The 25,049-nt window shown below is 44.0% G+C and overlaps 1 protein-coding gene across 3 annotated transcripts in view; it reads right to left on the bottom strand.

Annotated features, from left to right (window-relative positions):
- Nucleotides 1-25,049, bottom strand: part of LOC116382077 (histone-lysine N-methyltransferase PRDM16-like) — a 148,250-nt gene that overhangs the window by 72,859 nt on the left and 50,342 nt on the right. For all 3 annotated transcript variants that reach the window (XM_031844770.1, XM_031844769.1, XM_031844771.1), the window contains exon 2: nucleotides 19,062-19,525. In XM_031844770.1, the coding sequence (XP_031700630.1) occupies nucleotides 19,062-19,525 (464 nt within the window). The remainder of the gene's footprint in view (nucleotides 1-19,061; nucleotides 19,526-25,049) is intronic.

Below are 25,049 nucleotides of genomic sequence, written 5' to 3'. Positions count from 1 at the left end.
TGCTCAACAGTTCCATTTTTTATACTGTGTGAGCACCCCTCTCCATCCCCACAGCACAGTCTCCCTCGTCTTTAATCCAAACTCTGCCCCATTCTCCCTTCACGCATGTCCACACATGTTCTCCCAAACTTGACCTTTCTCTCCCTGCTTCCTATGGTCCTTGCTCTGGTCCTTCGCTCTCCTTTCCTCTCTCCTCCCAGCAACATTTATTCTTGCGACCTGTTTGTCCACCTTATTTCCCAGCCCTCTGCTGACAAACCGTAGGAGGGTTACTTAAAGCAGTAAAGGAAAGTTTGGACAGCTTTCATCAAGGGTACCCAGGGGGAAGATTGATTGGCAAAGTAATTTACTGCCCAGTGTCCGTTCTGCACTCCTCCTTCCCTCCCTTCCTAACTGCCCTTCTCCCAATCTGTCTATCCGTCCATTCATTCGTCTCCTACTCCTTACAAATCCATACCTGCTGCCTGGAGGTAAAGGTCTCAGTGGGAGTGACAGTGAGCGTGTGTGTCTGTATGTGTGTTTCTATGACAAGGTCTGCAGGTCTGCATGAAAGGTTGAGCGGTTAGAGTCTCTGATTGTCTTTGGGTGGACGAGGAGATTGGCTAGACAGCCGCGATAGTGTGTGTTTGGGAGGGGGGGTGCAAGAGCTTTTGACATGACTGAGAGGGAGGGTCATCTATCATCTAAAGGGAAGGGTTGAGTAGGGGTTGGAGGAAAAGCCAGGAGAAAGGAGAGAAGAGGTTGCCGGGTCAAGTCTCCATCACTCTCGCTGTCTTCTGTTCTCTCACTGTCAACCTCATGGCGACTGACCACTCAGCGGACTCCACTTCAGCCTTGCCACGGCTGTTCTTCCTCACAAAACGTCCCCCCCCCCCCCCTTTCCACAGGGCCCCCGGAAACTTTTGTTCCGTTCATTAGTACAACAAATACATACAGATGCTCGGGGAAGGAGGACGCAGAGAGAGAAAGGATTTCTAAGCACCCCCCAAAATGACTGCTGATTTGAAGACAATCCGTTTCTTTGTAAACAAACGGCATGCCGAGGAGCTCATGCGAGAAGTGGTGTCATTATTCAATGTAAACGTGGACAGTTAAGTGTTTAAACAGGGTATTAGTGATAGGATGGTCTGTGATTTGCTTTACTTATTTTCAGGTTAATAGTGGAAATGCAGTATGGAAAAAAAAAAAAGAGCAAATGCAGCATGTGACAATGAGACGGACACCCAAGAGTAATGGTAAACTGACAAGTGCCCATGGGATGTCCAGAAATGCTGAAGGTGCTGATGTTAATGTCCGCGTGTGTCTTGCATGTGTGAATATCATGTGAACATGTCTGAGAATGAGTCCTTATGGCTAACGTCAGCATCACCTCACCATAATCAAGTTTAATTTCATCTTAGCAAAGCCCTGCCTCTCCCTGTCTCCGCCTTGATAGCTACAGCACGCTCTGGTTAATGACTTTTGCATCTGCGGTGTCCATCAAAATTTCACCATCAGCAAAAAGAAAAGGGGCCATGAAACCTCTATTTGCCCGGTTTGCCAAGGCATGATGAAATGATTTCTTTCCCATGGAGACACGTCTTGATCGCAAGAGAGGCGGCCGACTTATACCAGAGGTTAATGACGAGCATGGGACAATGACTGTGTGTGTGGGGAGTGGTGATGAATGGAGAGAGGCAGGGAAGATGGGTCCGGGGGCACAAAGACTGGCATACATGTCCCTCCACCCCCCATGACTGCTCCATCCAAACTTTTTTTTACTACTCAATGGCCCGTTTTCTCTTGTGTGTCCCATGAATTATGTAAGTGACTATGGAATCCCTTTCTCCCCCTGGCCCGAGGAAGGCAGGAAAAGGGAGGAAGAAAAGATAGAAGTGAGAGAAATGCCTCCTCCTCACTTTTTTTTTTTCCTCTTCTGAACAACCTTTCATGTTGGCAGTGTGGGCCCGGGTTTCGGATCTGCGGCCATGTGAAAGGATGGTGGTGGCCGCTGAGTTGGTGGAGGGGGAGGGTCAGGGCACAATGACATATACGAGGAACCAAGGAGGCAGGCAGGGAAAGAATGGCGGCCTTGTTGTTGAACGGCTTGACATTGATTAATGAGAGAGAGAAAGACACAGAGAGAGAAAATAAGAAGAGAGGGGTGGCATTGGTATAGCAGGCCAGACAGGGGGGGGGAGTCGGACTCTCGTAGGGGTGAGAGACTCCGGAAGAGCCCCGGGCTGCACTGCTGATCAGGAAGAGGGTGGCTTCAGTCAAACACCGCCTGACAAAAAATGTGCGTTTGTTTGTACGTGTCTGGTGATACCCTGACTATTTAGCCTGAGGGATTGTCTGTCTTTTCTCATACACAAAAAACGCATGTAGGCGCGCACACAATTCAACGTAGGTCACATCAATCCTCATCCATCAATGTGCTCCAAAAAGACTGGCATTATCATCACCATCATCATTAGGAGTTGCTTTGTTGTCACTTTGTCACACACATTGCAGAAGCTCAGCTGCTTCGTGGAAAGGGAAAACAGCAGTAGTCCAAACTAAGAGCATGGACCTCGCTGCTGAAGTTTGTCATCTATTTATATCATATGCACTTAACTTGCTGTGAAACACCTGCTATGGTTGGCTTAATTCTGAAAATGTAAATTGAAACTCTCTCATATAACTCTGACAGAACACAATTTGAAATAAGAAAATAAGCCGACGGGGCATGAGGAGAGGCCGTGATGTCATCAATGTCAAAAGTTCTTGAGCGGTGTGCCAAAAAGTGGATCATGGTGATGCAAGAAGTTTCTATGGATCTTATGTTTTGTTTTTTTTTCCTCAGGCAAATTATAAGAAAAAGAAAAAGTATTCAAGCTGACCACAGGAGGGAAGTGAGAATGTTCACCAGCATACAGTGGATGTTTAATACTAAAGAACATGTTTGGGGTTGGAATATCACTTTAAAATCTGCTACAACACATGTTAAAAATACCAAAACTACCATACTTTTAGTACTCTTTGTAAAGTATCATAACTCTTTTCAAATGATGTAAATCTTTCCCATCTTTTCCATCTCTTCCACATAGTCGAGTTAAACCCCCTTCCATTCGGTGTCTCTGCTGACGGGGCAATGTTGACCTTTTCTTCACCAGGAGCTACTCCAGGCCGCCTCCCGTCTCCAGCCAAGAGGGATTTCAAAGCCTCTCCTGGATGTCCCAGGATCCTTTGTCTCCACTCTCATCTATAGGTAAGCACAGTGTGCACCCCCCTCCCTACCACCAGCCTCTTCAAAACTCTGCACAATAGCCAGATTTCCTCCCAATTTGCTGGTAGAGAATAGGAGGCTCAGGAACTCCTTTCAGTAGCTTTGAATGGTGGGCCTAATTCAGACTCAATCTTTGGGTTTGCCAGGCCTCACCCCAACCTTAGCTGGCCTTACTTTGGAGCTCCTGACTTTGGCTAATGCTAGGGCAATCCCACTGTTGAAGGACTTAGCCTTGTGCACATTTGGGCCTCTTCGGCAAAACACGGCGGCTTGCATTTATACTTCTGTGTGTGCCAACTGATATTTGAAATCTTACTTGCCAAGGGTTAGCAGACGGAGCACGTAAGCGCTTTCTCAGTGATGCTATGCTTTATGCGCATACACTCATTTCCATCTGCAAGCTTTCTACTGCAAACCACAGGTTTGCTATCCCTGATAGGGACCGGACATTCTTTCATCACAGCCTCACTTCTCTAACCTGAAAGTGAACAGTGCTACTTAGACATATGTATTTAGTGTGTTTTTTTTATAGACTTTGAAATCACTCCGCTGACCATTTGTTCTACTTGACCTCTCTGCACTCCTTTCTGCCCCAATTATGCAAGCGCACACATCCACTTTGCATATTTGTGATTCTTTTTCTCCTGACACTCTTGAGGTCAGGTCTAATCAACCACCCTTCGGCTGTCCACACACTGCACATACACACGTACGCACACCGTTCTCACCAGAGTTCCTTAAAGACGCCCACCTTCCAGGTCCAAGGACTGCTATTAAAGCAATCAGGAGCTTTCTAAGCTAGGTCAAGAGCAAGGTGCTCACATGGGGATTCTGATTTGAATTATGCAAAGGGAGGAAAGGAAAAGAAAGAAGAAAATAGAAAGCGAGGAAGATGGGAAAGAAAACAACTTAACCTTTTGCAGTCACAGAGGCAAAATCTTGCAAACAAAAGAAACAGTAGAAGTGAAAGCGATAAAGGTGGGCAGGTGACTTCTGATCAGACAAAAGGGACTGAAAACAGTGAGGAATTTAAAAGATTAGTCTTAAGTCCCAAACCCTGACCTTCAGACCTTATGAAGCATTAGAAAATACGGTGAGGATTGAAATGGTGGGACCACACGCAGTTGTGTGTGTGTGTGTGTGTGTGTGTGTGCGCGCATGTGTGTGTGTGTGAATATGTGTCTGTGAGATCAGCTTTCCCTGTGGTCCATTCAGTGTCTAGTGGCTCAGGATACTGAGACCAGAGGAGCGAGAATTATCTTGAAATACAACTGGATCCTGAGTGTGTGTGTGTGTGTGTGTGTGTGCAAAAGAGACAGTGAGAGAAAGAGTCAGTAAGTGAATAGAGACAGTAAACATGGTAACTGTAGAGCTAATACAGTGTAGAGGAGGGAAAACGGACAGGCAAAATAACTGTGCCTATCCTGTGCCCGACATGTTATATGTGTATATGTGCGTACATGCACCTATATGTGTACTTATGCAAGTTCAACAATCAAAATCAATTCAAGTGTTTACGGTAGAGCAGAGAGTATCTGATTTGAGGTATCCATCTTTGAGATTTCTGCCTGCACCCCAATTCAGTGGAGGTGAATGGAATTTTGTTTCCTCACAGCATTCAAAAATCCCATTTAAAGAGACAATGACTTGGTTTTAATGCACATTAATATTTCACTATTATTCAGAATTTAACAATAGTCTGAATTTGACATGCGTCATTTAAACACCATATTCCATTAAGATTTACAGAATTAGGCTTTATTCCGATTGAAGCATTTTCCAACTGAGACATTAGGATTATGACGATATTTTTCTGGTTTTAGAAGCCTTCTTTGGACATGTACACAGTAATATGGAATATGGAATATGCTTCTCAATTGGTTTATTACATCAGTTTGCGACACACGTTCTCTTGCCTGTGTACGGCGAGCTCTGTGCGTTTCACACTGGTTGTACACAAACCAACTTGCTAACACTTTGCAGAGATGCATATCCAAAGGAAAAGCCCATAGTTGTGGCCGGAAGGAGAAACACACCTAAACATTTTGAAATACTTGAATATCAATAGGTTTTTGTGATATGCGCAGATATCGCACACCAAGATGCTGGAGGAAGGAATGAAAGAGGGCTATTAGCCATGTAAACAGCTTAGTATGAGTATTGTCTTTTTCAGAACAAAGGGCAAAAAGCTGAATATGTTGTGCATGTTAAGGTAGTCACTGTCCTAATAAACTGAAGACCTTGCTGTGGACAATTTCCATTGGTATTAATTCCTACTGAACCTAAACACTATTTCTAGAAAGAGACATTTTTAGTGAAGTTAAAAATTATACCTCTTAATTCTGCGAGCACCACAAAAATAGTGAGAATTTATCTTTGTTTGTTTTTGTCGTTTGGGTGAATCAGCCCTGTAAAGAGAAGAAAAGTTCAATCCTGTTACTAACAAAGGTGGTCACATCGACACACTAGTCAGAGAAAACAAGTATCATCAAACAATACCTCCCTGGAACACAGCAAAACAACAAAAAATAAAATTCATTTAAATCTCAAATTTGAACTAAAACGCCTCTGCCGTCGATAGTGACAGAAAATGTAACTGACTTGTGAAAAATATAGGCTGATAATTGCCCTGGTGTCCACATTATTCATTATACATGCGTCCCTTTGTGTGTATAGCTGAGTGTCCTCTGGCCATGTCTACCCTGCGGTGAACATAATCATGGCCCTGTCGTCCCCAGGTTAAAGGATCACTGCTGGGTCTTCTGGCACTAATGCAGTGCCAAACTATAGGGGTAGAAAGTACTCCATTCCCCGTTAAAAGCCACCAGCAGGCTATGATGTGGGCCTACCTGTAGTGGCCTAAATGAGTCACTTAATGATAGCTGTGCTGCAGGGAAGGAGTACTCAGACAAAGAAATACTGATTGGATAAAGATTTAGTGCGAGGGTCAGAAGAATGCGAGTCAGTATATCATATCAGTTCTGTCAATTTTGTCACTTCAGGAATAGCAGGGGTCCAAGCTTTGAGTGATTATTATTAGGGATCACATACTTTACATACTTTTTGTTACTTTTTTCACATTAATACACTGTGCAGCCCGCTGTGAAACGTGATGTGCTTTCATCACTTCCACAACCTGTCTTTATGGATTAGACCAAAGTTATCACGGCACTTATGTGTGTACCAAAACTCCACAGTGACAAAGTTCTTATTCAACATTAATAAATGCCATAGTGTGTGTGTGTGTGTGTGTGTGTGTGTGTGTGTGTGTGTGTGTGTTATTCCTAATGTGTAGATACCCTCAGCATCTCCACAAGTTCACAACATGGGTTTCATTCATCTCTTACCTTTTTGTCTCGACACAAGGGCTGCAAATAACATTTTTTTTTTCCAGGTAAGATATATAGTTGTAAAGTACTTTGACCATTAACCTTCACTTGATGTCTACTGGGTGTTGTGTTTCTTATTCATTCAAGATTACTGGAGCTCTGTTTATCTTTCTGTAACATCATCTGTCCATCAGACCAGGAAGAAGGTCCATAACATCCTGGAGGACAGAACTCAACTCCTGCGTTCCCCTGGGTCCACAAGCAAGGTCAAGTGCACAGCAAATAGGTTCAGAGCCTCCTTGGAGTCTGGGGCCATATGGTCGGTAAGCAGCATGATTAATGAGAAATCTGGGCTGATATTGGGGTTAATTGACTGTTAGTCACCCCTTAGATATGGCATTTTTTGTCCTTTGCATTTCTAGTGTTGACAGCAGAAGTTACTAAACAGACGTGTGTGTGTGTGTGTGTGTGTGTGTGGTTGTATTCATGCTTTCGTATTTCCTTTTACAACTGTAATTGTCAACCAAACATGACTTTCTTCAGATGCACTTTCTCTGCGCCTGTACTGATCTTTCTCCTCTAACTCCATCCCTCTATGTTACTTTCATTGTCTTTATCTTTCCATGTTTTATACTTATTGCCTTTTTCTCACCTTAAGCCAATATCCTCATGGAAATCAATGAAGATGAACTCAAATGAACTAACTGAACATTAAATAGCTGATTCTGGTGTTTGCTTATTTGAAATAAATCTGGCAATTGCAGCAAAACTTAGAAATCCAGGGTATGTCGTTGGTTAGCATTTGTATAGATTTTGGTTCATCTCAGCGCACCTGTAGAGAGAAACTGGGCGTTAACATCCACAAAAACCTTTTCAATGGATGTTTGTATCCTCTCTGAGGGGTGTGGGAAGAGAAGGTGAGTGTGTCCCATCAGCGGAGATGAGAAGAGGGTAAGTGAGCCATGTGGAGGAAGCCAGAGGGTGAGCGGTGATCTGTAAGACGATACCCTGCTACCTTCCCTGACCCCCCCTGTCGGGCCACTCTGTTACCTGGACAAGATGGGAGGTATTAAGTGGCCCGCTGTCCCGCTAGGTTGAGTTGCTGATCCGTTAGCCAGAGAGGAAAGCTAACCCCTACTCCCATCTTCACTTCAGTGGGAGCGTTTGTTTTGATTTGTGTCCTCTCTTTCTCACAGACAAACCTGAGAGGCCCATTTTATCTGGGATAGTGAGGGGAAATAGGGCGCCTTGCCACTTGAACACTAGAACTTTAAGCCGGCAATGGTTCGCAGAGTCTCTCTGTCAATGTCTTTCTTAACTGTAGTGCAATGCTGACACACAGAACAACGGAGGGCTTTTTATGACGCATTAATGACAGAATAATAATTAATACACCATGATATTATTCAATCATAGTACAAAATTGGAATTGATGACTGAATATTTAGTTTTATTGACGGGTTTGGTGTCCGAAGAAAAAAAAAAAAGAGATCACTTCCACTAATATTATTTTTTTCTTTTAAACTTAAGGACATCTCTAGGTTTCCTGTGAGGAGTTGACAGTGTGTGCTGGTGCCCACCCACATCTTTAGGCAGGGCAACACAGGGACTGCCGAGAGAACAGGAAGAACAATTTGCTCATTCTCAACCAAGACATGGGGGCTTTGGACGAAGGGAAAAAAAGACACCCAATATCCAAAATCCCTCTCTCAGGGCCATCATGTGAAGAATTCCCCCTCTTCTCCTCCTCCTGTGCCCTCCCTCCCTCCCTCTTTTCCTCTTCTCTTCTTTTCTTTTTTAATCAAGCCGTCTGGGGTTGTCAGGTCTTTTGAGACGAGGACTCCCAGCCATGTGAAAAGTTAATCCCTTGTGGGCCTTCTTCTCCGTGGCGCTCATCTCCCTGGGAACACTGGTGGTGGCTTGCAGGCAGGTGGTGGTGGGCGGGGGAGGTGGAAAGGAGGAGGGATGGATGGAGGGATGAAGGGTGGGATGAACACAGGGCCACCCTGACCATCAGACTGAGTGGTACAGATTCTTTCCAATCTTCCATCACTGACTCTGAAGCCCACACCTGAACTAAGGGCCTGGTGTGCAACAGTCCCTCGACACATCACCCCTGCCCACAGACACACACACACACACACACCACCACCACCCTGACTCTCCACTAACAACACTTTCCTCCCCTCTTCTCCGCCATACTGCCTCCCTCCACCCGCCCTGTCTCAATCCCCAACTCCAAGACCTTTTGATGAGGTTCCCTGCCTGACCGACATACGGCTGGAACAGAGAGGAGAGGATTTGCGGCATGGAGAGCGAGTCGAGTGGCTTCTGAAGGATGACAGTGGTTCACAATGGAGAGGGCACTCCTGTTGCATTGTGCCCCAAACCTCCCCGGCACAGGATCGACCCCCACCCACATCCACTCCCCAGCCACTTGGCTTCAACCGTTCCTCTCTTGCCGTTTCACTGTGTGTCAAAGCAACAATCTCGACAGACTCCTCTTGGGCCTTCTGCCAAGGAATGAGAGACACGGTAGATAACAATGGAGGTAAGACGAGGGGTTCAACAGTCCTTCTGTCGGGATTCTCTGAATGAGCCGTTTCAGGGAAATCAACAGCAAGCATGAGGAACTCAGACACAGACTGTCTCTTTTATGTCAAATAAATCATATTTCTGGTTGAATGTTGAAGGCAGGAAGGTGAGAGATTGTGGCTCACAAAGGCCTTCTCTCGCAGTCTGAAGAAGACAGAAAAAAGCATACTTGAATGCTTTGTTTGCAGGGCACTTTTTCCTCCTCGACCTCCCTCTCAGAGCAAAGTGCCATTGGAAATATAGACAGGCTCAGTCAGCCATCTTAATCCCTCTCCCCTGTCCATCTCAAGCTCACTCAATCCACCCTGACCCCACACACTCTCACTCTTTCGCATACACATGCACACACACTCGTTTGCCGTCCCCCTCCCACTCGATGTAGCCCCAACCCCCCTCCCCTCCCACCCCAAGAAAAGAGCTTGAAGCAGAGAGAATCTCTGTTGGAGGGGTGTACAGAGCGAGATTTGGGAGTTTGTAAAGGTCAGTGCGGACTTTGTTCAATCTGAGGGTTTATCTCAGCAACAGCAGGGCAGGACAATAGGGCCGCTCGCCGCGCAACAGAAACCCAAGCTGTGGCAGCTAAATTACTGCACTGATAAGGCCGAATTAGCAGCACTGGGACCCCGGAGGCCAGGAAAATAGGAGGAGGGAGCGAAAAGCAAAGAAGGAGAGGAGAAATAGAGGGGAAGGGCACATAAGATTGAGAGAGGGGGTTGAAAAATCAATGAATCACAAAAAATAATAATTGAGTCTGCGATCTGGGTAGAATTTTGAAGCACATGCCCCGTGTTTTGTCATGAAAGCATACAATGTCGGAGTCACGGAGCTCAACACTACATTGTACATTGGCATGCAAAAAGAGATCAAAGTTTAGCTATCTGGAAGCATTATAATATGTTTGTATGCAAGGGTGCAGACTCCGCGAGGGATTCTCAGAAGACCTTGTGGCGATCCATCTTGGGAACACATGTGCATAGTGTGTGAGAACAGGGGTAAAGAGATGAAAAGGAAAAAAATAGGATGTGTAAAGCGGTGTAAAGACAGAGAGTGATGATGATGTATGTCACGCATCCCCTACTCCACAGGAGAGGAAGACGAGCTGGAAAGAAGTACCATTTGTATGGCTTCAGTAGTTTGCTAGGTGCCATGCTTCATGTGTGTGTGTGTTTGCTGGTGTGCTCTAAAACTGTACACTTGTATATTTTTCTACAAATGTACTAGAACGTCTGCCTCTCCCTCCCTCCCTGAATAAACAACGCCGGCCGCACGACATTAAAAGCACTTAGAACTTGTTCAGAAAGTGGCATTGTGAGCTCTTGGCCAGCAGAGGGGAGCAGGCTTTGTCACCAAAAACACTCAGACTCAATAAAATAACAGCAGGCAAAGTAGCATATGGAGGGGTTCACTATAATGAGAATTATGCACAGAAGTGGTATAAAAACAAGATAATAGTGAGACTTTCTTGTTAAATAAACATGATGTGTGATTTACGAGATAAGACGTTAATATTATCTGCAAGTAAAGGTGGTGGCCATTAGCACATACAGTCACACTCTCATACAATATGACAATGCTTTTGTTCTGTTGTTTGGCCTAACTTCAGTATCACATAGCTCAGGCCTAAGAGTCTCAGAGTTTTTTTTTTTCTCCACCCTTCTGTGGCACCGGGTGGCATGCTGGGTACCGCTGCGTACCAGCACTACCTCCAGAGAGAGTAACAAAGAGCAGACTCCTATGACAATTATTGAGGACAGAATGACTTGCGGTGCATTGTCTGACCATTAAGAAGATGTGCATAACTCAGGTAGTAGCAAGCAGCAACAATGCATGTTACAGTTGCTGTACATCAGATGATGAGATGATTTCACAAAAATGAGAAAAATCGAATGCTTTACAACAGTGATCAAACATTGAAATACGCCGTCACTGCGAAGAGTGTGCAGAATTATGCAAACTAAATTGAATGAGGCAATGATATCTCATGAATGAAATGTCTGGGAAACATCAGTTTGAACTATTATTTGTCATCATGACACAACACATTTGTACTAAATTAAGTTATTACACCAAACTCCTGGTGAGATCCTGTTTTAGTTGACAGATTTAGAATTATGTGGAGGGCGGGCCGGTGCCCAAGAAGAATAACAGACAGAAATGTGGATAAAGAAGTGCGCGCACACACACACACACACGCATGCACGCAAGCACACACACACCTAAGTACAACTCTACAAATCTTGACTCTGTCAAAACCTCCTTGTTGTCTCTTGCAGACGAGACTCTTGCTCCCAATGACAGTGGTGGAGAAAATGAGCGAAAATCACCCAAGCGACTCCGGAGACTTTCCAAAGTAAAGACATCCCGGCGTGTTCGACACTTCAACAATTCAACACTGTTTTGAGATCTAATGTCGTCATCGTGCTTCGCTTCTCACTCCATGCTGTTATTCTAAATGACCGAGTAGAGGAAAGAATAACATGGGAGAATGTCTTTTTCCTGCCTGCCTGTGTCTCTTTGTGTTTGTGTGGATGTATGGGGTAATGTGCAGTTTATACGACTGTGCGTGTTCGTGTGGAGCGGCACTAAAATGTACAGAACATTATTATTTTATTAATCTGGAGCTTTAAAAACAAAGATAAACTTGTACAAATAGAGACAGAGACACAGAGAATGTCAAGGTTACCTGACCTTTTATAATTATTATAAGAGGATTGGTTAGTGTGAGTCCTCCCTCTCCTCCTAGAACCAATCATATGCTCATGGCTTTATACTCTCTGTCTGTTCCGTGGCTGTTTAACTCCAAAAAAGATGCACACTGTGGCAAAATGTTAGTCCTTATACCTAATAAAAAGTAATTAAAAGGCACAGCCAGCCCTCCAGTTTCATCCTGGGCTTATTACTTTTGAGGTCTACAGCACAGCACAAGAACTGTAACAAAAATAAGTATTCCTACAGCCAAGGCTTTTAGGCCGCGTTGTGTATCTGATTATGGAAAATGGCAATCACAACAGCCACGGGAACCTGATTAATAGGTCACCACCTCCTGCTTGAGTCCCAGAAATGTTAAGCAGCACAAGGGATTGAGATTTAGAGTGAGAGAGAAAGGGAAAGTGAGTGGAAATTGAACAGTCAGTGATCTGTGACTAACAAAGGTCTGGTACTGGAGGGCTCGCACCTATACACTTACAGGCAAACAAAATATATTATATTATAAATATGAACTAGATTAGACAGAATACGACAAAGATGAGATGAGATGAGCCTTGGTCCACGCCTAATTTGTAAATATCCGACAAGCAGCAAGAGCTTGGAAGGCAGAAAAGGGTATGTCTACATGATAGCATGAATCTAATCACCAAGATAAACAGCATTTGACAAATGCCATCATTTTACACTGTGGCAAAAAGCAGTGTCACTGTCTGCTTCCACCCTGAGGCCCTAACTGATGGGACTATTCATCAGGGCAACGATGAACGATGGGGTTTCACAAGATACAGTACATGGTGAAAGAGAAGGGGAGAGGACGATTGGACAAGGGTTACCTGCGCTCCACCGCAGAGGAGTGATGGGCCAATGTGAGAGGTTTTAAATGAATGTTTAAAGCACGTCTGCTAAGAGAAACCTGCTGCAATAAATGATAGCATTGTGGTGGAGATGTGTGAGGAGACTGTGTGTGTGTGGGGGGGGGGGGGGTTGGAAACAAGAGGTTCCATTGAGAATGCTTGGTTGGAGTGGCTGAGGTCTGAAACCAATGACCAAGTAATAACAGTCCAAATCCCAGGGACAATATTTGTTGAGTTCCACTCTCTTCAAAGATGGATGACTTTGCCCGATGCACTTTCTCAGGGGCCTGCGCACCTTTCATCTGAGCCACGCAGATTCATTTATTAACTAATTAACAGATGTTGGTAACAAATTATGAACAAATGATAAGGTATCAGGCTTCTAATCAAACCTGACATTTAATTTGCTGCCCTGCTTCCTCATTATCAATTACCATGTTCATTGAAGATAATTGACAATGGTTTGCACTGGGACACAGGAGGCTTGTCTTTAACAGCTTCTTATAAAAAGCCCAGCGCTGCTGTGGTGTTTCTAGGGGCAACGAAGACCATATGTTTAATATTAGATGGAATCTGTTCCACTGGAGTGCTCCGAAAGCTGGGAAAATTGGATTAAATTGGCTAATGGCATGTTTAAAACCTACATAAAATGAATGTGAATGGAAGATATTACAGCACCCAGGCCTTGAGACTTGTGGTGTTACGCTCTCTCTCGGGTGTTTTTGCTCCGTGTGTAAACTTGGGGTTTCTGTCAAAGTCAAGAAATGATGACAGAAAACCGCACACTGTTGGTCAATACTGTTATTAGAAACCACAGGTTTGATATCCCTTTCATTACAATGTGGGACGCACATGTGCCCAAGTAACTCCTTACTTTAACACATATTTCATGGAACCTGAAACATATGCAGTGAATGTAGCTGTGAATAAGTGTATTCTCACCATTAAAGGATTTAAAAATCACAGCACTGGTGTAGAATCAGGATAGTCATGTATGTGGCTCTATGCCGCATTAAATATTGTCGGATCATGCTTACTTTCTCTGACCTTAACCAACACTCATAAATGAAGCAGCAGAACATTAGTGTCACCGTGAGAACACTGGAAAACACATTAGTTAAATCATGCAGGAAACAACTCTATCACTCGTTATCTTACTCCCTCTCTTTCTCTCTCTGGCTCACACTATCCATTTGCTTGGTGTGTCTACTGTCTCCTATCAGTTTGGTACCAGTCACCTTTAAGGGAAACATCAAGATAAAAAAACACCTTTCTGTAGAAGGCAAACAGATCAGACAAGTTTCAAGCTGCACCTTGAATGCCCTATAGGGATATCTTGCAGCATAAGAACTTGGCCATCCGCCCACCTCAGGCAAAACACAAAAGGCGAGCAAACACTTCAGGAGGCGAGAGGTGGGTCAGGACAGATAAGTGTCAGGGTGCGCCAGGACTTCTTCTCCCCTAAAGTTTGGAGAAAAGGACGCTGGCTTAGCTCAGCGATTAGGTCGAGAACAAAAGAAGTACAGCGTCAGCGCGAAAAAGGCGAGCTGTCAAGCCGGAGATTTAGAGCCTGACAGAGGGTGAGGGAGATTCATGATGCCATGGCCGGATGGGTATCTGTCACGTAGGACCTTGGCGACATGAGAGTGCCCGCCAGACGTCTTAGCCTATCGCTAAGTCAATAACGGGGTAAACAGAAGAGCAAGCATACTTTTTGCCTCGTTCCACACATCACTGGGTGAAAGATACTGATATGGAAAATCACCCCACAAAAAGTAAACAGAAAAAGAATGACGAACAGAGAAAAAGAAGTTCACCTGGTAACAAAGTCATCCCAAGGTCCACCGCTGCAAAGAAACAAATATGGCTTCAGGGCTGACATGGACTATATGATACATGTTTTTCTGTGTATGAAAGCTATTTTGTTGACCTTGTAAAAGGGTCTACATCAATGCACATCCCCGAAAATCAAAATGCACTATATGTCCTTCTTATATCCCCCTTATGCCTCAGAATGCTGCATACCCTGAGGGTATCATGCTGATTAACATTTATATCCTATAAAGTGACAATGGCAGGACACAATTGATAATTACAGTTAAGCAGCCAGTAAATCGTGTAAAACTGACAAAGCAAGGGGATTCTGCCTTCTCACAGTTGGCGAGGTTGTGTGGCAACGCCTGACGTGCATTGACTTTCAAGCAAGAACTGTGAGATAGCAAACACGATCGAGCTGGAGAACAAAAAGATAGTGAGAAAAGACAAAGCTAACAGGTGCTGGAGGAGTGTCAAAAGCCATGATTCAGTGGTGCAAGGACACGCCCAGTGGTCACAGGGTAAGGAGAAGTGAGAGTAAACATCATTAATATCGCTTCCAGAGGGCTTGGCCATACCATTTGTTTGCTTCATGAATGTTCTGAACACAGAGACTCGGTTTTATCTTGTTCTGCCTCTAAAGATCAAAGTCAACGTGGTTCACTTCACTGTGGGAAGGATTTAATGTGGCCAAAGAGATCCAAGCTGTAACTCTACAGTTTATTCCGACTAACATGCACCGCTTCCTCCGAACACATCCGCAGATGTGTTGCCCTCTCTCCTGCCATCTGAACACCCGAGGGAGTTAGATCAGGGAGTCTATTCAATGCCAGTCTGTGCACAGAGCACAATACATCCAGCCATTGTATGGTGACATGTCTCTATCAATAGGCAAGTCAGGCCAATCTACCGGCCAGATAATAACAGCAGTCACTCTGACAGCAGATCCCCACACTGGACTCTCTGAGGGCCGTGCCTCACTCTGCTCAGGCCTTCCTATCCTCAGGCTAAGTTTGGCAGCCCTACACACACACACACACACACACACACACACACACACACACACACACACGCACACACACACACACATATGGTAGACCTGGGGCCCTGGCGTTCTATCATGTTGTGCTAAAGGGGGAGCATAATGGTTTTTAAATGGATGACTCGGTGCTGGCCCAGAGAGGGAGTCTGAGACAGAAGAGAATGGCCGTGGCCTGCAGCAAAGCAGCTCTTAGATTGAGCTGTCCGTCTTGCTGAAATGAGTCTGAGTTAACACCTCTTCCAGTCCCCAGCGCCCCGGGACAGACAATAGTAGGCTTCCTCTCTGCCTTCCTCTTTCTTCTTTCTCTTACTGCTACTCTTTCACTCTCTCTTTCTATTACTCTCGCCGCCAATCTACACCTCCACTCAGATATCCAGAAAGCACCACGGCGTCCTCTGTGTGATTGTGAGAGGGGCTTGGCCGCGTTGGTAGACCGCGGTGCTTGCAAATCCAACATAATGAGTTGTTGCCAGTCTTCGTAAAAAAAAAAATCCACAAAAATGCAGTCAATGTAGTTAAACTGTTTTGGATTTGAGTGTACTGCTGCAGATGGCATGTATCATTTCAACAGCATTTCATGCTTTTGCAGATTACAGGGCTGCATTTACAGAATAGTCTGTAACCTCTGATTTTAATATCATTCAATTAACTTCATCAAGAAGGAAATAAGGCCGAAATAAGGCCGTTCAACTTTTCGGAGCATTTTGGGAAGACAAGGCTTTCACCCTACATCAGCGATATAGTGTACTGGAATTTATTATTAAGTGGAAGCACAGTTACACTAATCACTCTGATAACTAAATTCAGCACTTAACTCAGTTTTCTCTTCCAACCAAGAAGTGCTGAGACAAAATGTTAGATATGATCACATTTACACCAGAGATCTCAGATGACTTCACTTATTATCTCTCATAACACTTCCCCTGTTTTGGCAGGAGACTGCTGTAACTCACACACCCATTCACATGATTTCCATGAAGAGTATTAGACTCCTTCAGTGTTTCTGATGCTGTGAGAAATGTGTGTTTTGCATCCTCTTTTCTTGCTCTATCCATCCCCATTACTCCTTGTTTCTCTCTGGTTTCTTTCAACATCTTTCTTCACTCAGTATTACTTCTATCTGTCTATTTGTCTAAGACCAGAGGCAGTAGATGAGTCGAGGGGTAGATGGTGAAAGGGGGTGTACGGTACTCCTAGGGGAGTCTGTTGATGGCTATCAACAGACTGACTGTTATGACTATCTGTGATAAGAGTCTGGGAGAGGAGAGCCCCCGAAGTCTTCCAGCCCCTAAACCAGACAGGATATCTTTAAAAAAATACTACAGCCTTACACAGAGTGAGCCCTCCAACAACCATTCAAGAGGAGGAGGAAAAAGAGACGGATCAATTGTTCCCCTTTGACATGTTTGGAGGCAAAGGCAAAAGATTGTACCTTTAGGGTAAACACAATTGACCTCAGGCTAACAGAAACATGCTAATTGATCTGTGAAAATTGCTCTCAAACGAATTTCCAAAATGTCACCAAAAGACCAAAAACGTGTCAAAAACAGAGGTAGAATCTGGACTGTGTTCATGTATATACTGTATTGTACCATACTATGTGTTTTATTAAAATAATTTTTCACAGCAAACTCTGTCTTAAAGTGGCCAATAAACGAAACATCTTAAAACACTGTGCTGAATTCCTTTTTAGGGAGGCTTGTATATGCCAGGACATTTCTGAGAGCACATGCATCTCTTTAGAGCTGAAGGTGGCCTTTTTTCCTACAAGCAGAAGAGAGCTAAAGCTCAGCTGATGAATATGCATTAGCCAGAGCGTCTGGGGAGAAAAGGGGAAGGAGGAGGAAAACTGAGAGAAAACATGAGAGCTACGGGGAGAGTGTAGCTTTTGGAGGGGTGCCCTTTGCACCCCCGAATGGCTAGCCATAATATGAACTTTAAAAAGGAAAATGTTCAGCCTGGCACACTGCCACATAGCGTGTGACTATGTTCTCTAATCGCCTGCATGCTCCTACAACTGTTCAGAAGAAAACAGGGTGAAAAGAGAAATGAAGGCTTTTGTGGAAACCACCAGGAGTTCTTCACACTGAAGCCAATAGGGATTTCTTTAAAAGCTGGTCAACAAGGGATTCATCTATACTTTTCTGAGTTTTTAGAGATAATATATTTTCAATATATGTACTAAATAAAGTTTTTTTTCCTCTTGAGAGAAACTGAAAAAAAATTGCCACATGATTTGATAATGTGACTACTAGTATCAATTGTAAATGTTATTTGTATTCTAAACTATTACTCTCTAGTATCTTCAAAGAACATTTTACTTTGCCTGTTCAACCTATTGATAATGAAAATAATAAGAAAAGCGTTACAATCTGCTTTTATTAAATCATAATTTCTGCTCCTATGATACTAGTTTTACTCTCCCTAGATGTTAGCATCACAGATCAGCAGCAGGCATCTGTGCTGTTGATTACCATAACGTTTGTTCTAGCTCTACAAGTAAACATAATCATTTGATCTCATCAATTTATGTTGTCCATCATACATTCAATATACGATATTTGCTTACAATGCCCCAATTTCATCAGGTCTTCTAAATACTTAGTTGCCAGAAATTACAGTAAAAAATAAATAATCCAAATTATCGCATGTCCTGTCTAAAATTGTATGAACTTGTACCCGTTTGCATCAGCTGGTGGTGTCGAGTTCAAGCACATCATGCCCTTTTCAAAATGGAGTTCCAATGATTAACTTGTCTCTATTCCTTATTACACAAAAATGTAATATTAGACTATGTGAATGACCGGCCCCCTAAAAAGTCACTCTAAAGAGTCAAGGAGTCAGTGAAATGAAAAGCAGGCCGGTATATTTCATCTGTGATTAGGCACATGAGAAAGAGAGAGCGGGAGACAGAGATCAGGAGGTTTTTTTTCGTTTTAATGAGCTTACTGAAGCAACTTCAATATCCTCTAATGTCATGTTGAAATGAAAATTAATAGTTCAATATGCCGCCACCGCATTGGGCTATGCTTCTCCCATTTCCATATCGGGTGGCGTGACCAAATGAGCGCGCTCGCTCGGACCGACGCCCAGAAAAGCTGATACCTCCACTAATCAGGCAGATTTTTCCATCTGACATTGCTGTGCTGCTGAAATTCTGGAGTGTGATTTGTGTGTGTGTGTGTGTGTGTGTGTGAAGAAAAAACATCACCACAGAGGATGCAAATTGTATGGGCATCTTTGCTGATGATGACATCGCCTGTGGATAAAGAGTGATGGCTGGAAATGTGAATGGATGAAGAGCGGCTCGATCATTCACTTACCCTCTTCAGTGTTTGCATCATTGTTTCGATCACATTTGTTTGAGCCACAAGTAGGCAAAATGTGACAGACAGTGAAATGAAAAGAGAAAAAATAACTGTTAACAATCCCAAACAAAGTACCCTGTAAGAAGCCCTGCAGGTTCCTACCTCCCATCCAAAGGAGCCGTCTTTGCCTGTGGCCTCGTGATGCAGCGGGCTGTGCAGACCAAACCTCTCGCCAGCACCGATGTAGGTCTTGGCCCAGACACCCAGGCCAGCACCGGGCACAGAGGACTCACGCAGCTCCAGTTCGCTGGGAATGGGAATGTCATCAGGAATGTAGACGGGTGCCTCGTAGGGCGAGCCCTCCTTGGGTGTGGTGAAGTCCTGGTCATTGCTGCTGCTGTTGCTGTTGTTGTGAAGGTGGTGGTGGTGGTGGGTGGCGTAGATGTGGGGATGCAGCAGGTGGTGGTGGTTGTTGTTTGGATGGGAAGGGGTCGGTGAGGGCAGGGGGGACATGTTGATGACACCGTCGTCTGTGTCGTCTTCTGGGCTGTCGGCACCGCCTCCGCTCGCTAAACCCGGGAGGTCGGCCTCTGTGTCGTACATGCTGTCCACTGGTTCACTGTCATCTATGAGACGAAACACAGATACGGAGGCGATTGTTATTAGGCAGGCAGAGGTGGTGTAACACAACATACAATTTCTTAGAAGATTACACCATGGATTTTACCGTCAGCATGTTAGGAAGGAAAAAAGCTCTGTTCAGCCAAGTATATACTATGAAATACAAAGACTAAGACACACCTCCATTCTAGGCAGACATCGAATGACTTTCTTGACCTTAAAATACAACAACAAAAAAATCAACCCCCAATTCTCACAGAGTGTGAGAATTCAGGGGTCCTCAAAAAAGAATACAGATGCATCTGATAGCCTTCAGCGACAAGATGCTGAGTTCACAGATTTTCCAGAGACTACAAGAGAAGAGCCAAACTGACGAACAGAAGAAGCTTTAGGTTAGCCAAGTCGTTGACGGGAAAAGTTCTCAATTCCATGACAGTCCCGGTTTTCTGCCAGGACTCATCTTACAAATAATCGCTGTGTCTATCACTGACCTGGTTAGCCTCGTCACCTTGCATTACTGTCCCATCCAGAGGTCGACAATATGATTGTCCATTCCAGCATGCACGAAAGTGATGTAAAGCACTAGAAGTGTGTGTGTGTGTGTGTGTGTGTTTCGGTGTGTATCAATGTGCGCTTGGCTTAAAGTTTCATCTCATTTCTCTAAATGTGCTATTGAGGATTCTTTTGTAGACAGTGAAGGTTTGTAAATGTGCATGTGCAGATACATCTCAGTGAGCTGCTTTGCTGTGTGGGGTGTGTGCGATTTCTATCAGCACATTTATCATGTGCCTCTTTGTACATCAGTGCTGAAATAGTACCAACAAAGTATAGAATAACACCCAGTCCAAGTCAGTGCGTACTTGTTTGTGTGTGTTTGTTAGCCTCAGCACGTCGATGTGTGTATCCTTCTTTTCCTCTCTGGACTGATCCTGGTGTCTTTAGTCAAAGCACCACTACAGTTTTACTATCTAAACACAGGGACTGGCAATCAGCAGGCTAACTAGGCCCAAAATTACAGGAGGGGTGGTTCCAATCAAGCTTTCTCTCTCTGTTAGCCTCCATCCAGCCTGCTGCAAAGCCTGCCACCGCTTCCCAGATTTCAGCTGGAGCTGCAACATGACATTTCAAAAATGCGCTTTGTTAGCACATGAAAGTTCATGAGGTCACAAGGAACGTTGTGGGTTGCATTTTAATGAAATAGATATACATCACAAATAAGTTGAACAAAAAACCCACAATTAATTTGGTATATTTCTGCTTGGGACGCTTAATAAAGTGAGGTGGAAGCACTGAGGCTTGTAAATCGTAGAAAGATTGAACGAGCGGATCAAGAAACCAAAGTAGAAAATGTCACGAGTGAAATTGAACATGAGCACATTCGTTGTACAGGGCATCAGTTTTTTTTGTTCCGATAAATATTTGGGTTTCTGCCCAGTGACAGATGTGGACTGTGAAAGCTGTTAAATGAACTGACATGTACGTTTTAAATGTGAAATGTGAAACTATGAAAGCATGCGACAATGGCTTTTCAGTGCCTGGCAAACCTGCAGCATGTCCATGCAGATCCGGGAAACATCATATAAAGCTGCTGCAGTAAAATCCAGCCTTTTATGACCGATTCGGCGTCATCCAGTGATTTGGACTGGAAAATAACCCATTTTTTTAATGATCACTGCTTCATAGGGGCTCAGAACAGGCGTGCAATTAAGCATTGGAACAAGTGAGCCGGCAGTAGCTTCCACTTTTCACAGATCAATTAAAGTTTTATAACTCAGCCCTATCTGCTGCTCCCTCCGCACAATCAAAAGTGTTTTCAGGCTGTTAAACAGCCTGAAAACTCTTTTTTTCGACTCCCTTTCCCTCTTCACTCCCCCACTTTCACACTTGACCCATTGAGAGCAACTATGACGAGCAGAAGGACAGCCTCGGAAAATCTATTAAATACTCTTCGGCTTTAAGAGCCTGTGCACAAAAAAATGCACAAATTGCTCCGTCAAATTATCGAGAAAGGAGAAAGAGAGAGAGCGAGAAAAAAACCCTCTTCATTTTTTATGAACAAAACATCTTTTGTGAGACACGGTCTCCAACACAGTGTGATATTAAACAAGTTCAACTCTCAGTTGTAACTTAGCTAATTCATAAAAAAAATTACCTGAAGAAACAACTGGGACATTGTCAGATTACTCGCCACAAGAGACAAGCGCTCTCTCACCTCCCCTCTTTAAGACAAGTTGACAATGTTCGAGCAGTGGCCAAAAAGGTTGCAGATGAGAAAAGTAAGCTGGGAAAATAATGAAAGGGGTGAGGAAGAAGACAAGGAGGAGGAGGAGGAGGAGGAGGTGAAGAGTCTTAAAAACTGACGACTGAGCTGCTTTTAAACAGCCCTATGTTAGCTCTGGGGCTCACAAGACACGGAAAGAGATGTTAGGTTCATCTCCCCGAGGGCTTCTTAAAAAACACCCGGGCCAGATAGTGCCTTCCTCTCCCTGGCTCCTTATGTTGTTCTTTCTCGCTCTGGTCTTCTCGCCATCTCTTTCTCTTTTACGGGGAGCTATTTATCCTGATTACATCAGGGGTCAATCATTAATTCGCACCTTGGGGGTCCCGGTGCCGGCTGCGGCTACAATGGGCTGCTTGTTCAGCGGCTGTTATTCCAGTGGAAAACTACGCCGCTCTGCACTGAGAGCAGGGCCCGGGCCACATGAAGGTATCCCATTTATTTGATAAATTGTAAATGCGTGCCATAAACGGAGCTCTTTGCTTTGTAGCGGCTTGCAATAACAAAGATTTTAGGGCACGTATGAACACAGATGCAGGCTATCACACAAACACACATCTCTTTGCAACTGCAGGAGCTGTTACTGAACACGTGCAAGAGATGGTGTTGTCGGTAATAAAGATGATATCTCATAATTACTGCGTGTCCCATTGAAATTACAAGATATGACATAGATACGGCATTTATAGACCCTAACTTCTAAAATACACATTTAACAATGTCAAATATTTCACAAGGCAACCACATAACCATAGCCATTAAAACAAATCTTACTATGATAATTTTAAGAGTCGGGACATAAAAAAATAGAGAAAAAAAAACCCATGAAATGCTGATAACATTGTAATCAACGTTGCCATGGCAAAATAACTTGACACGGTTCTGAAAATCAGTGGTTTAATCGGAGGGCCGTACAACAGGCAAATTGTTCTGTGGTTGTGTTTAATCAGAGCACTCTCGACTTAAATGCAGAAAGATAGAGATCTGGAGTCATTTTCTGCCGTCTGCCTGGACGCACACAAACACATGTGCCTTGTGGCACTTAGTCCGAGCCATGTTGTTGACGTAGTCGGGGTAGAAAGAAACAACAGTGACTGCATGCAGGAACTCGTGGAGAGAACCTCTAAATACTGTGTCAAATAAGGATCAACTCATTTCTTGCAGAATAAGCAATCATGCCTTCATTGAGAATCATTTTAAATCTTTCTAAACTTTCGTCAAAGATGCGTTTTCACTTGAATACAGGGATGCACAGAGTGTAAAAGCACTGCAGACCACGGGCTACAATGACAGCCAACAATAGCTTGAGCACTCAGAGCCAGGTGTACGCTTTGCTAGAGAGCGAGCAGCACGGTGGAGCCATGGCCGTGGCTCTGATAACAAGAAGAGAGAGCTGGAAATAGGACGTGTGTGCCAATGATGGCCATCATAAAGCACACACGTCCTATTTCTCTCACTGCCTTCCCCCTCCAACGCACACAGAGACTGTATCTTTGTCTGGCCGTAAATTGATCTGGTTCAATTCAAAGGGAAAGCCAGCCACTGATGAAAAGACAGTATCCAGGGAAAAGGCAAAACTATGCAAAATTCTGCACTGGCTCCAAATATGGGGAGGAAAGACTGTCTGGCGAAAGAAAAAAAAAAAGAAAAGGCAGAGGGAGAATGTGTGGACCATGACAGATATGAAAAATGGGTAGCTGGTTGAGCAATAAATGACCAAACATTTTGATGTGGGAGCTCTGTGCACACATGTGCACATGTGTGTATAAGTATATGAGGGGGGGGGTATTCAAACCCAATGCCTAATCTGCTGTTTGTGCCGCTATATTGCGTCAATATGGTACCACTTATCTTATTATTGTGCTACAGAGTGATATTGGTACCTGTTCCTCTGTATTAAGCAGGCCTTTGATGATTCCTGCACACACAAAAAAAAGGCCCAAAACACCCTCTGCTTTAAAAACAGGGGGGGGCGGAGGAGAGAGGCAGCTGTAAAAATCAAACGATTGCAAATCAAAAGGTAGAGTGAGTGAGAGTGAGAGGTGAAAAACTGTACAATGGTGTATTTTTCCACGGTGGCACGGGGGTACTGTATTCAAAATGACGTATTGAATGGAAGCATGTGACGAGGGAGCCAAAGGAGAGCGTTAAGGGGAGAAGGTGTGCGTGATTGTGCGCGTGGTAGGAAATAATGAGTGAGCACCGGGGGCACGGTCAGCTACAATACCGGCAAGCGACTCCGAGCAAGAACGCCACACTTCCCCTTGTAAAAGCACCAGGGAACATTTCCAGGCAACACTTAAAACTACAACATGGCTTCTTCGGAGTGGGTAAAGAAGGATTACAGAGGCAGAGAAAGAATATAAAAAGAACATAGAAAGAAAGAAGGGATAAATGAAAGGGAGGTCTTTTTAAAAAGATTTTCCTCACATGGTTGCACGTGTTCTGCTGCTCTGCGTAATAATTACACAAAAACAACAGTTTTAACAGCAGTTATTGCTACATTAAAGTTTAAGCAATTGTGAGTCACAGCTTATACTGCTTCTGTCCTTACGTGTAGTAAAACTTTATTATTTTAAGTGCTAACATGACCAAAAATTACACGAAAACAAGAGTGAAATAGTGTTTTCATATATGCACAAAGGTTGAAATCCACACATACCTTGCTGCTCGGCAACTTGCAGGGTATAGTCTTCAGTGTGTGTTTGTGTGTGTGAATGTGTATGTGTGTGTGTGTGTGTGCGCGCCTACATGGGTGCTCCTCTCTTACTGTCTTTGACTGGTATGGCTATCAGTCTAAAATATCTGCAAGGGGGAGCTGTCCATAGCCCTGCTCTATGCTTCAGTTAGTTTCTCCTTTACTTCCTTTCTCTTGTAGGATTTGAACAGTAAAATAAACCAAACTATAATCACAATGCTTGTGAACCATTAACCATTTAAAAAAAAAAATGTGGTCACTGCAGCTCAATAAGGAACCGACTCGGGTATTTGTGTGTTTTTAGGCGTGAGTGTGTGTAGTGCCGATACAATGGGGCTGATGTATTGATGTGGTATTTGTGCTGAGCAGCCTAAAGGCATTCCGTCCTCCAATAGCACGTGTGTGTGTGTGTGTATGTTTATGTGTGTGTGTTTGTGTGTACACTGAAATCAAGCCTCCAGGCAAAGAGAAGACAGCAGGCAACCTCTTGCAGCTGAGAGCAGGTCTGTGTGTGTGTGTGTGTGTGTGTGTGTGTGTGTGTGTGTGTGTGTGT

This window comes from Anarrhichthys ocellatus, unplaced genomic scaffold (assembly GCF_004355925.1).
Source record: "Anarrhichthys ocellatus isolate YVR2014 unplaced genomic scaffold, GSC_Weel_1.0 scaffold5, whole genome shotgun sequence".
Lineage (NCBI taxonomy): Eukaryota > Metazoa > Chordata > Actinopteri > Perciformes > Anarhichadidae > Anarrhichthys > Anarrhichthys ocellatus.
Note: the sequence above shows the minus strand (reverse complement) of the source record. Positions and strands in the feature narration are given on the sequence as shown.